The 12249-nt window shown below is 55.6% G+C and overlaps 1 protein-coding gene across 3 annotated transcripts in view; it reads right to left on the bottom strand.

The window, feature by feature from the left end:
- SPEG (striated muscle enriched protein kinase) overlaps positions 1–12249 on the bottom strand; it is a 48647-nt gene that overhangs the window by 12679 nt on the left and 23719 nt on the right. For all 3 annotated transcript variants that reach the window (XR_013960717.1, XM_080670746.1, XM_080670747.1), the window contains exons 13-28: positions 11632–11790; positions 11344–11533; positions 11012–11235; positions 8559–8678; positions 8233–8337; positions 7429–7635; positions 6950–7073; positions 6660–6835; positions 4162–4274; positions 3673–3841; positions 3339–3435; positions 3013–3213; positions 1870–1927; positions 1238–1315; positions 954–1132; positions 380–406 (exon numbers count right to left, since the gene is read on the bottom strand). Coding sequence is in view for 2 of the 3 variants with exons in the window: in XM_080670746.1 (XP_080526872.1) it covers positions 380–406; positions 954–1132; positions 1238–1315; positions 1870–1927; positions 3013–3213; positions 3339–3435; positions 3673–3841; positions 4162–4274; positions 6660–6835; positions 6950–7073; positions 7429–7635; positions 8233–8337; positions 8559–8678; positions 11012–11235; positions 11344–11533; positions 11632–11790 (2227 nt within the window). In the remaining variant the exon portion in view is untranslated. The remainder of the gene's footprint in view (positions 1–379; positions 407–953; positions 1133–1237; positions 1316–1869; positions 1928–3012; positions 3214–3338; positions 3436–3672; positions 3842–4161; positions 4275–6659; positions 6836–6949; positions 7074–7428; positions 7636–8232; positions 8338–8558; positions 8679–11011; positions 11236–11343; positions 11534–11631; positions 11791–12249) is intronic.

Raw genomic sequence — 12249 nt, 5'->3', positions numbered from 1 at the left:
TGTCCTTGAGGTAAGGAGTCTGTGCTCAGGGGGATATGCCTCCCTGAGCCTGAGCCTACTCCTTCCAGTCCCTGCTGGACAGTCAGCACCTTGCAGCCCCTGCCGAAATGGCACCGAGCCTGCTCTGGCCTCTCCATCCAGCTTGTGTGCCCACCCCTTATGGAGGAGCATGGCGGTGGAAGACAGACACACACGCTGGGAAGTCCACATTCCTGCCTATGCGGCCCCTTGCTGTGCAGGAAGCAGCAGGGGATGTGGAAGAGAAGGGGTGGGCTGCACACCCCCAACTGCTTGCTAGCCCCAGACCCTATACATGTTGGGGGGGCGGGTGCTAAGAGACCATTGGAGACTGGGGTTCTGAGTGCAGAGAGGTCCTTACCAGAGGAAGGCAACGACGCCCACGGGCCTGTGGGGGAAGGAGAGAGGGTCGGTGAGAGGACAGCCCACCTCCCAACAGAAGCGAGCCATTCTCGGCTACCAAGAATCTAGCCAGAAGCGTCCTCCCTGTGAACACTGTTTGGACAAATGGATAATGCAAGGATGCCTCCTTCAGGGAAGACTCTGCACTCAAGGGTCCAGACATCCCTGGAGGAGTAAAAGGTCATGGCAGGGCCAGCCCAGGAAGCCATGAGAAGTCTGGGAACCAAGGGATGGTGCCTGCCTCACTGGACGGGGGGAGGGGGGGAGGCAAGGTGGCTGCAGATGGGGTGGCTACCACCCCGGGGAGATAAGGAACCAAGGACAGACAGGCCTGAGGCCTTGAGTGCCTGGGTCATCCCTGATTGATGAGGGGTAAGTAGCTATGTGGGCAAGGGACCCGTGAGCAATGCCACCCATCGACTCTCAGAGAAGGAACCTGAGCTTAGTAAAGCTCCTCTCTGCCAGTGAGCACCTCCCCAGAACTGAGGGCAGCTGCCCTGGCCCACCCCAGCCGCTCAGGATGCCAATGTTACCAGATGTCAGTGACTCCAGATACAGGGGTCTGGTTGACAATCTCGGGCGCCACGAACTCAGGAGTGCCGTATTGGCAGTACTGGGGCTCTCCCGGAGTCACCTCCTGGGCGTTCCCAAAGTCACAGATCCTCACCTGCTCTTCACCCTCTGCACCATCCCACACCAGCAGGTTCTCAGGCTGCAGGACACGGGGCAAGGTGTGGGAGCTGAGTGAAAAGGGGAGGACACCCCACTGCCTGGCTCCCATGGGGCTGCCTGCTCCCCACCCCCACCTGCACCTCACCTTGACATCCAGGTGCAGCACATGGTTCTGGTGCAGATAGCATATTCCCTCGAGCACCTGTAGCATGTAGGCCCGGATCTGTGGAAACAGGTGACCCAGAGTCCGTGGGGAAAGGGTGGGGCATCATGTTTGATCACCACCAGGGCTGTGGCAAGAGATCAGGCGTGCCTGGTAGGTGGCCTTCAGATGGCTGGTGGAGGGGACTAGAACACAGATTGGGTTGCTGAGACCCAGGGCCTCCATGTACAGCTACACAGTCAGGCACACCACAATTACAGAAGGAAGTCGTTTACATGATAATAAATAGAATTGTGCAGTGCACAACTTGCACGCCCCCCATGCCAGGACAGAGTGAGGCTGCATGGAGTCCAGGTGGAGCTCGTGCTGGGAAGAGTGTCTGAGGAATGCTGATGGGAGGAAGACTGGGAAACACAGTAGGGACAGGGTGGGTCTGCTGAGATTTGCAAGACCCTGGGTGGGGGTCTGGTCTGATGCAGGAAAAGAGCTCTGCTGCCCGCCTACCAGTGCTGTCCAGGACCACCCCTGGCCTATTCATGGGCACAGATGGCATGTCCAGGACCCACCCCTCAGCTCTCAGAGTTCAGTGCTCCCCTGCCACCCACTGCCCTCACCTCAGACTCACACACGGTGGGCTTCCTAGCCATTCGCTCCAGCAGCTCCTCTGTGCAGCTGTGTCCTGGGTCAAGGAGAACAGTGACCAATGCCAACTGCCCAGCCCTCCCTGGGCAGTGCCCCCACTCCCAGAGCTCAAGTCAGATCCCAGCTCAGCACAGGCTTCTCCTTTCCCTTAAAGCACATCTGGTACCAGTTAGCAACTGTGTCTTCACTCTTCTGCCTGTCACCTGGGTGCACAGATGGGACAACCCTGCTTGTACTCTCACTTGCTGTGGGATCTCAGGCAAGGCACCTAACCTCTCTGAGCCTACACTCCCTCAGGAGTAAAATGAGGATAACACCGCCTCCTGCCCACCCTGTGAGGTATTTGTAGGGATCAAGTTGAAGCAGAATCTTGTTGACTGTAGATGGGACTTCTTGACTATTAGAGAATGACCTAGAAGGTCCATGACACATAATAATCGGCCATTTTGCCGAGGTTTGGGTTCTAACAGTGCAGACTGGGAGTCTGGTGTGAAGGACATGGTCACCCTGCTTGTGAGAGCGATAAGCCAACCACCCAGCATCCTTACCATAGTGTGCCTTTGTTTAACAAACTCTCTTACAAAGCTAAAATCCATTCTTTATGGTAATAGCCTCCTAACAAAGCCAAGTATTGATGCTCATCTGAAATGGGGTCCCTTCAAATGTTCAGATGTACTGTACTGCATTTTGTGATAAAAATCACATGCCTTTTCCTAGCTGTGTGACTTCTAGTGAGTTAACCTCTCTGTACCTCAGTTCCATCATCTGTAAAATGGGGATAATAAAATCCCACGAGATAAGTAGGTATACATGAAGATTAAATAAATAAAACTCTTAGACCACTGTGAGGCACACATTAAGTCCTATGTATGTTTAAGCTAAAAGGGGAAGGGGACAGAAAATGTTGTTTTTTAAATACTTCCACTCTATGAAGTATTATAAGATGCCTTCAGAACTCCCAATTGTCAATGGGCACATTTTGTGAAGGTAGGCAGCCGCTCCCAACTGTCAATAAGGCCACTTTGTTAAGTGTGAAACATGTTACTAATTGGTTGTTACAAGGACCGGTCATTCAGGCCAGGTATCCCCTAGACACCCAGCCTGTCCCAGGATACAGCTCGGTGACAATGACCAGCCCCCGACGCCTCTCGAAGGCCTCATGGAAGTAGAGGACACCGTCGTGCTGGAGCCGGGCTAGTAGCCGAGCCTCCCGCCATGCTGATGCCTTTGGCTTGGCCTGGCTGGGGATGAACTTGGCTGCAAACTCCAGGCCAGAGCTACGCTCCACCACACGCCGCAGGTAGGAGAAGGCACCCCTGGGTGATGACAGACGGAGAGGACGGGATTCAGGCATTGCTGCAACACTGACTCTCCACACCTCCTGGCCACAGACCCAGCCTTTCTTGGCCCCCAGACACCACACCCCACACCTCGCCCACACCTGCCAATCTCCTGGTGGATGTCATAAAAGTCGCTGAGTCTCTTTCCTCGCTGTTCCTCATCTTCCCGGGCCCCGTCTACCTCCATAGCTGTCTGAGCTGGGGAAGAGATGCCTGGTGTTAGATGGGAAGGGCAAGAGAGGAATGAGGGCAGAGACTGAGACAGGCAGGGTAGATGGAGAAGACAGAAGAGGAGCAAGAATGTTGGAAGCCCAAGTGGGGTGCCGGGGCTGGAAGATGTGGGAGCCAAAGAGTGCAAGGCCGGATGAGTGACTCCCGGACAAGGGCTCATATGGATCCCTGGGGGTGAGCACTTTGCCCTGAGCTCCAGCCCACCTGAACGCACAGCCAACTCTGCTTTGCAGAAGACTTCTCCAGCCAGGTTCCGGGCAGTGCAGGTGTAGACGCCTCCGTCCTGGGCGCCTGTGCTGAGCACCACCAGCGAGCACTCGTTCTCCTCGTACACGAAGCTCACGTGGCTGCTCTCAGTCAGCAGCACCTCATCCTGCAGAGTTGGCCGTCACCTCCAGCCTGGGCCTGGCTTCACCTCCACCTGGGACCCAGCTTTACCTCCATGCCAGAGACCCAGTCTCACCCCTATCTCAGGGCCAGGAACTCCTTCTACCCCAATTCGTATCCCAGTTCCTCACAGGCCCACCAGCATCACTCAGCACCTCTGGGTCCCACTTCCTTCTAAAACGTACCCCTCCTCCTAAGGCTGCCTGGACCCCTCCCACACTCCCAGGAAACCCCTCCTTCTTCCTCCCAGGCTCCTGGCCAGCCCCAGGCTAGGCCTCCCCTGAGGCCACCGCGTCACCCTCTGACCTTGTACCACATGACGTCCGGCAGTGGTTTCCCCTCAACCACCACAGCGAAGCGAGCGGTTTCCCCAGCCCCCACCTCCACGTCCTCCATGATGGACTCAAACCGAGGGGCCTCTGAAACACAGGAGGTGGGAGTGGAAAAGGGAGGGGGAAAGAATGTTGGGGTCACATGGGCCTGCCTCCTCAGCTCCTCTCCAAGCCCTTCCTCAGCAACTGAGGAAGAGGCCCTGGCCACCCAGAGCTCCACCCCTCCCCCCCCCCCCCCCCCCACACACACACACACTTCCCCAGACCCCAGCACCTCACCCACTGGGGCTCTCAAACTCCTAGCCTGGACCAACCGCTCTCCCTGTAAATCCATACGTGATGTCCCCCAAATCTCAGAAAACCTAAGCCAGAGGGGGAAGGCTTGCTTTGTTTGATTCTCAGTGTTCATCTGTCAGCTTTGAAATGAGATTTTCACACACAAAAGAAATCTGGATTTCCTGTCTCTCTTGACAAATCAGGGCTGGCCATCCTGAGCCTCTTCCTTCACTGCATTAATGGGCTGGCGTGGAGTGGCTCAACGCTGCCCCCTGTGGGCGATCGCCCTGTGCACAGTCCCATTGAGGGCTTCTCAGACTTTATTGTTCTGAGCTCCGAAGTCCGCTGAGCCTGTGACCCTGACACAAGTTCACCATGGCATTGCCTCTGCCTTGGAGCGTTCTCTCTGAATCTTGTTTAAGTGCTTAAGGGGCCCCCTGCCATCTTGGAGATGGTAAGAACAAACTGGAGCCGAATCTCAGCTTAGCTCTCTCACATGTGACTGTGGTTTTATTCTCTACACATAGCATGCGATCGTGTTATTTCCTTATGAAGTGGCTTCTAATTCTCGTGATGGAATTAAATACATATTCCAGTGTGCTTTGCAGAGGAGCCTGTAACTTCCTGGTGCCCTCTTCCTGAGCATGGCTGAGGAGCTACGCTGTAAGGAGAGTGGAGTGGTCAGGCCCTGGGGAAGAGCAGGGGCACTGCGCAGGGACCCCCACCATCACAGCACACTGCTTGGTTTTATATAGATAAAAGGGAAGGGCATCCTGGGAGTGGGAAAGATCTAGAGTGAGGCGGATGTGGAGGAAAGGGGAGGACAGGGGCCATTCCACTTGCCCTGCCTAGGGTGGGGAGTGGGGCACAGTGGGAGAGAGTGTAGATCCAAGCCCCAGGCCTGTTCTAGCCCTGGTTGGCTGGAACATAGTCTCCGTGTCACTGTTCCAGCCAGGCCAGGCTGAGGACTGGGTGGCCAGGGCCTCTCCCTATATCTGGAAAGAAAATGGTACTATCAAGGAGCAAAGCGGTGATTGAGGAGAAATTGACAGGGGATGGGGTGGGGGAAACCGGGCAAGGAAAAGACACGTAAAAGAGAGATCTGGAGCCCAGATTATCTGTGGCCTCACCCCATCCACCGTCCACAGGGGGCAGTGGGGCTTCCCCATCTTCTCACACACGCTCCTGCCACTTCTCTTCCACTTTAAAGATGCTCTCCCTCCCCTCTAGGAATCTGGCTTCTAGTGGGAGGGGAGGATGTGGGGGTGAGAGGATAGGCTCTATGAAGGTCAAAGCACTAGGTGCATCAAATGAACTTGAACAATTTTTTAAAAACACCAGAAAATGCTCATTTACCCACGATAAGCTTGCCTGTGCTAACTAAAATGTCACTTTCTTTGCATTTGGTTGGAATTGTATCTACTCAGCAGGTAACACTATTTAGCTGGCGCTGGTCCGAAATCCTGAGTGGCAGTTACATATGTCTAGAGTTAATTAACAAACTGGAACACAAGGCAATTACTACTTAATGCATGCTGGGGGTTGAGAGACAATGTCTTTGATGGAGAAATTACAAAAAAAAAAAAAAAAAGAAGAAGTCCTCACAGCAAAGATTGGGAGGCTCTGTCCGACAAGTCGAGCAAAGGGCAGCCAGGATCCGGGAGCTGAGAGTCTCATGATAAGATGCACTCCCTTGGGTTTTTTCTTTTTTAAATTGATTTTGTCTCCCTATGCTTGTTACACTTGAGGTATTATTTCCTGTTGTGTTTAACACAGGAACTAGGAGCACCCTCTGGCTTTGGAATTGGGTATCAGAACTTGAATCCTAGTTCCTGGTCTTATTAGGTTGTGTGACTTTGAACCTGTTATTTAACACACTCTCTGAGCCTCAGTTTCCCCATCTGTAAAATAGGGATAATAACCAACCCCCCATCTCACAGGGTTGATGTAAATATTAAATGAGGAGTTACATGTGAGATACTTAGCACTAAGCCTGACACATACCAGGTGCTCAATAAATATCTTATTAGTACTATTACTATTAGTGGTAGTAGTACTGGTATTAGTATGGTCATTAGATGGGCAGGCTGAGAGGGAAGACCTAGGACTGGCCAATGGGTGTGTGCACCTGGGGGTTGGAGGAGAGGGCTATGGGCCTCAGAGGGAGGAGAGGGAAGGGGGTCTGCTATCACCTACCTGCCAGTTCCAGTGTGACCGAACAGGCCTGTGTGCCGTGACGGTTGCGGGCAGTGCAGGTGATGGGCCCCATGTCCCGGCGGCTAACCCGGCAGATCCGAAGACAGTACTGGTCATCATCTGGCTGACTCAACTCGTACACACCTGCCCGCGCCTCTAGGAGGGCCCCTCGGCAGCTGAGTGACACATGAGAGGGAGATCACCCAGGATCCAGCCACAGGAGGTCAGGCTAGGATGGCCGGAACTGGACTGCCACTTGTGGGAATGGGGCATGCAAAGCAGGGCCCCACCTCCTCCAGACGACCTGGGCCTCCACGTGGTTGAAGGTGACGGTGACACTGGCAGGCTGTCCCTCCACCACATACACGATGTCTGGCTTGTCCAGCACAGCGGGCGCCTCCTCCAGGGGCGGGCCTGGGAGGAGGAGATCCTTAGGACCCACTGCTCCTCTAACCCTTCCCATAGCCTTGTGAGCTCCATTTTTACAGATGAGGAAGCTGAGGCTCAGAGAGGGTTAGCACTTTGTCTAGGAGCTGCAGAACTGGGACTGCACTCTCAGCTTGTCTGACTCCAGAGCCTCAGCCTCGCCCACTGTGAGTGCTGCTTTCAGGAGTGAGAAGGAAGCACTTTGACGGTCAAGGTCGCACCCAGCCACACTGTTCCTGTCAAAGCTCTAATGTCCAGACCAGCCCTTGAGCTCCCACTGTGGGGATCCAGTTCCCCAGCCCAACAGTACCCACCCCCGCTCCATAAGCACACTCAGGCTCACCTCGCTCCAGCAGCTGCACAGGCTCAGAAGGGGGTGATGGTTTGCTGCTGCTCTTGATGGTGGCACTGAGGACCCGGAAAATGTGCTGAACCCCCTTACGCAGCCCTGTGGCTGACCATCCAGGCTCCCGCAGGCCCGTGGCCAGCGCTGTCCACTGGTCTGAGCCCAGCACCTGGTGCTGCACGGTGTAGGTCAGGGCGTTCGGGTCTGATGGGGAGGCAGCTGTTAGAGACGGGCATGGCTGGGGCATCCCCCACTCCACCCCCACTCAGTTCTTCAGGACCCAGGAACTCATCATTAGTCTGCTCTGAGGACCTGCCTCAGTGTCTCTTGTTGCTTCTAACTGCTCTCCATCTGCTCTTGCCCAACCACTGGCCTATCCAGGCTAAGAGCCAACAAAGTGCCAGGCATGGGGTCCAGTTACAGGCATGGAGGGAGCTTGCCTTGTATCCCAATTCCTTGTTACTATCTGAGGTGGGGAAACTGAGGCAGAGAGTAGGAAGAGGTCACAGACAGGGAAGAAGAGCATATTCCCGGGAGCACGACCCACGCACCCAATCCCTCTGAGAAAGAGACGGGAATATGGTGGCTCCCTTTGTCCCCTCCTGACCCGGAGCTCCATCCACCATGCAGAGGAGGCGGTCAAGATTGCTCCTAACCGTGCTCCCAGCACTCCGTCCACTCCCCACCCCGTATGCTTCCCTGGGCCTTGCCCTCCCCTCCTGGCTCTCTTGGCACCCTTGCCCGAGCCTGCCCTGCAATGCCCCCATGTCCACATCTCAGCCCTGTGTGGCTCTGACCCACCGATGGCCATGTCCAGACTCCTGGGAGGGTTCCATGTGAGGGTGATCATCCTCCCAGTCACAGCCACCACCTGTGGGGCACCATCTGGAGGGCCTGGAACCACATCTGAAAGCCAAAGGTCAAGCATCCACTGTGGCCTTTAGGTCCCAGTGTCTCCACAGGATCACCAGGCCTCAGGGGAGTGGGCTGGGGGCAGGGGCAAGGCCAGACGGCTCCCCAGGGGATTGAAGGAAGAGAGCAGGTGCAAAAGCCCCCCTTCACCAGCCCCCTGGGTAGGCCAGAGGCTAGGCTGTGCATGTAGCTGACCGGGAGGGTGCCTGTCTCACCTGTGACATAGAGGTGGGCATAGCAGGCAGCTTTGCCCAGCTTGTTGGCGATGACACTCTTGTAGACACCAGCATGCTGAGGTCCCACAGCGGGGAACACCAATCGATGGACATCCCTGTCTGGGGGGGCAGGGAGGGACAGTGACACTGGGCCAGAGCTAGGAGAACACTTTGTGGGGTGTGCCCATGCCACCCTAGACCTGGCCTTTCACCCCCACTCAATCAGGGAGGAGAGGAGAGAGAAAGAATAGGCAGACAAGCAAGAAGTGTGTCCATTGTGTGGCAAACCCTAGGTCCAGACTGCCAAGTCTACACCTGCAGCCCTGGCCCTTCTTGTCTGTCCCTCCACACTTTAGGCCCCGCAGCTTCTCACCTTCCTCCCACACCATCCAACTATTGACTGCCCTCTTCTTCGCACCTCTGGGGAGGGTGTCACACCTCTGTGTCAAAGTTCTATCAAGGCTTTGTTCCTAGGGCCCTTCCCATGGCCACTGGTGGTCCCAGGGCCAGCACATAGCCCCTGAGAGTGCCCCACTAGTGCAGCCCACACTCCATCTACAGCTCTGCATGGTGCGTCTCAACTTGGAAACCGTAAAGGCACCTACTGCACAGGCACCTACTGACAGCAGCCAAAGCACTCATACTAAACTCCCACCTGGCCACGTCCCCTGCTAGTCCTCCACCATCTGACCCTGACAAGCCAGCAGGTCCTTGAACAAGCCATAGGGGCTCCATCTTCAGGTCTTTGCTCACAAAATTCCTCCCTTCTGGAACATTCTTTTCTTACTAAGGCCTCCTTCTCCTTCAAGACATAGTTCAAGTGAGTGCCAGCCTGAGAAACCTCCTATGCCAATGACTGGGGGCCCCACTATGCACCCCCATCCCTTCTCCCCTCCCCAGAACCTCCAGCAGAACCCGCTACCTTGCATGCAGTAAGTGCCAAATATATGTATTATATTATAAACTCCAATAAGAGTGTTCTGCTATGCCAGCTATTTGACATATATTTTCTACCCCCATAATCCTTTCAACAACCCTGCAAAATTATCCTCATTTTGCCAATGAGGTCAGAGACATTAATGGACTTGTCCAAGGTCACACAGCTAATAAATGATGGAGCAATGGCTTGAACTTGGTTCCCTCTGAATTCAAAGCTCTGTCCCTACACCGTGTTCCCGGAATGATGATAAGGGAGCTGTCTCCAGCAGGGACAGGAAGAGGAAGAGGCCTACACTATCCTCATTCATATAAGGGCTATCCCCAAATACCCCTCCCTCCTCTTAGTGGTTATCTCCCATGAACAGTCACCCATTTATCTCTACTGAGACTATTTATAAAGGAAGAGAAACCAAGGGCCGCCACTGACCCCAGATACAAACAGAAGAGACGCCAGCTCAGATCCTGAGACAAACACCCACTCAGGGCCTCAAGCAGATGGAGAGATAAGAACCCTGTGGGCTGAGCAGACAACTGCTGTGGCAGGGGGACAGAGGGGAAGGAGCTCAGTGGTGGCACTGGAAATGGGCACGGCCAACAGGGAGCATCCTGGTAGGAGGTGGGAGCCAGAGTCAGATAGTCCTTGCCTGCCTTTGAGCAAGTCCTTGACCCTCCATAAGTCCCAGTTTCCCCATCTTTAAACAGGAATAATAGTACCTGTCTCACAGGCCCATGGTGAGATCATCCATGCCAGGCCTTTAGCACTCAGAGCCTGGCACACGTGAGGCGCTGAGTTTTGTCACTCTGCCGCTGTTAAGAGGAGGCCATGGTGTGGCACAGGGCGGCACTATTGGATGGAAGTAGGTGACCCTTCCCACTGGAGACTCTGATTCCTTCGAGGGTGGAACTGAGATAGTCCCATGGGAAACACCCCAGGCTGAGAGGACACGGTCCCAAATACATCCTTCTATTTTCCTCCAGTTCCTTCTTTACTTGCTATTCATTAATAGCCTTGGCCAAGCATCCTCTCAGTGCCAGACACTGGCCACATAGGCCTTTGCACTGAAATTTCTCTGCTTTGCCAATGAGAATGACAATGGTGGCAAAAACAGTAGGCATAATCATAAGATATGACACATACTGACCACTTGCTATTTGCCAGGCCCTGCTCTAAGTGTTCTATATGTACTTGCTGATCTAATTCTCTAACAAACCGATTACAGATGAGGAAACTGAGGCACAGAGTGGTTCTGTAACCTGCACATGATCAGTAGCAGGCTGTCTAGTAAGTTCCTAAGGAGCTACTGAGGCCCAGAGTAGTGACTCAGCAAGATGGGTGCTGTGTGGGCTCAAGGAAGGAGGCGACCTCATAGCCTTTCTGGGCTCCCCTCCACTAGACGCCTCATCCCTGACGAGGCTTGAAAAGGAAGGCCCGAGGGTGAGCACAGCGGAGGGCACCGCAAGCAGAGAGGATGCTGGAGGGGACACTCCCTAGGGTCCCTTCCCTGGGCACGTACACTGCATCATGCGCCGGTCATCACTGCTCTGGATACGGTGGCCATTGTGGAACCAGCTGATGGTGGGGTAGGGCAGGCCGGTCACCTGGCACTCCAGCATGGCCTCCTTGGCCAGTCCTACTTCCAGGTCCTGCAGTGGCCGCAGGAAGTCGGGCATGGACAGCCGCTCCAGCTCGCCGTGCTCCGGCTCCTCAGGGATGGATGGCATTTTCTCCAGCTTCGAGCTGCAAAAATCACAAAGCTGCCCAGAGTCCCAGAGCTTTGCCTCCTGTCACAGGTGGGGCTGGGGCCCCAAAGAGGCAGCCCTGGCAGCTCCGGGCCCCAGGCAGTACCTGGGGCCAGTGGCAGCTGTCCGAGGCTCCTCCACGTAGAGCTGGGCTGAGCAGTGGGCCTGGCCATGAGTGTTGGTGGCACTGACTGCGTAGAGCCCCTCGTCCTCACTGCCCACATGGGCAATGTGCAGCGAGTGCAGCCCCCCATCCTGCCGCAGACGCAAGTTCTCACTCTCTTCCACGGCGCGGCCTGGGGGAAGGGAGGTGGAATGCACAGCAGACTCAAAGAGGGGTCCTGCTCTCTGGCCCTTGGGGGTCCCCCAACATCTGCAGGGTGGAGGGCCATACCAAAATGAGTCCAGGTCACGGAGGGGGGTGGGGTGCCACTGATCTTGCAGTCGAAGCGGGCCGTGCGGCCTTCCAGCACCTCCAAATCCTCCAGCAGCCGCGTGAACAAGGGCGCCATTGAGGGCCGCACCGTCAGCCGGGCGCTGCAGGTCAGCTCATCTGCAGGAGGGATAGGCACTGGGGCAACAAAGGCCACGGAACCCCAGGCACCCCGACCCACAGGCCCCCTGCCTGGGCCAGGAACTGGAACCCAGCAAGGTCCCTAGGCACCGGAAGAGGCACTGGGCCTTCTCAGGAAAGTGGAGGTCAGCAAGGGTGGCAGAGGCTGCTATGGTGGCTAGGGATACGATAGGTGTCCAGGGCCCCAGCCCGGCTCTCCCATCCTCAGCTCAACTTGCCCATCCAGGATGATGCTCAGCTCAGCAATAAGAGGGGCCTAGAAGGCAAGCCCGTTTCCTCCCCTGCACCCCCTTTCCCTCCCCTTGGAATTCTCCTCTGCACCTGGGTTGTGCCCATACTTCCTCCCACCACCCCAGACATAAAGCACATGCCCCTTGGCCCCACTCCACTGCCCCACAGACAATCTTCTGGGGGAAGCGACAGCACCTGATGCTGACC

Source organism: Plecotus auritus, assembly GCF_963455305.1.
Source record: "Plecotus auritus genome assembly, chromosome: 5".
Lineage (NCBI taxonomy): Eukaryota > Metazoa > Chordata > Mammalia > Chiroptera > Vespertilionidae > Plecotus > Plecotus auritus.
Note: the sequence above shows the minus strand (reverse complement) of the source record. Positions and strands in the feature narration are given on the sequence as shown.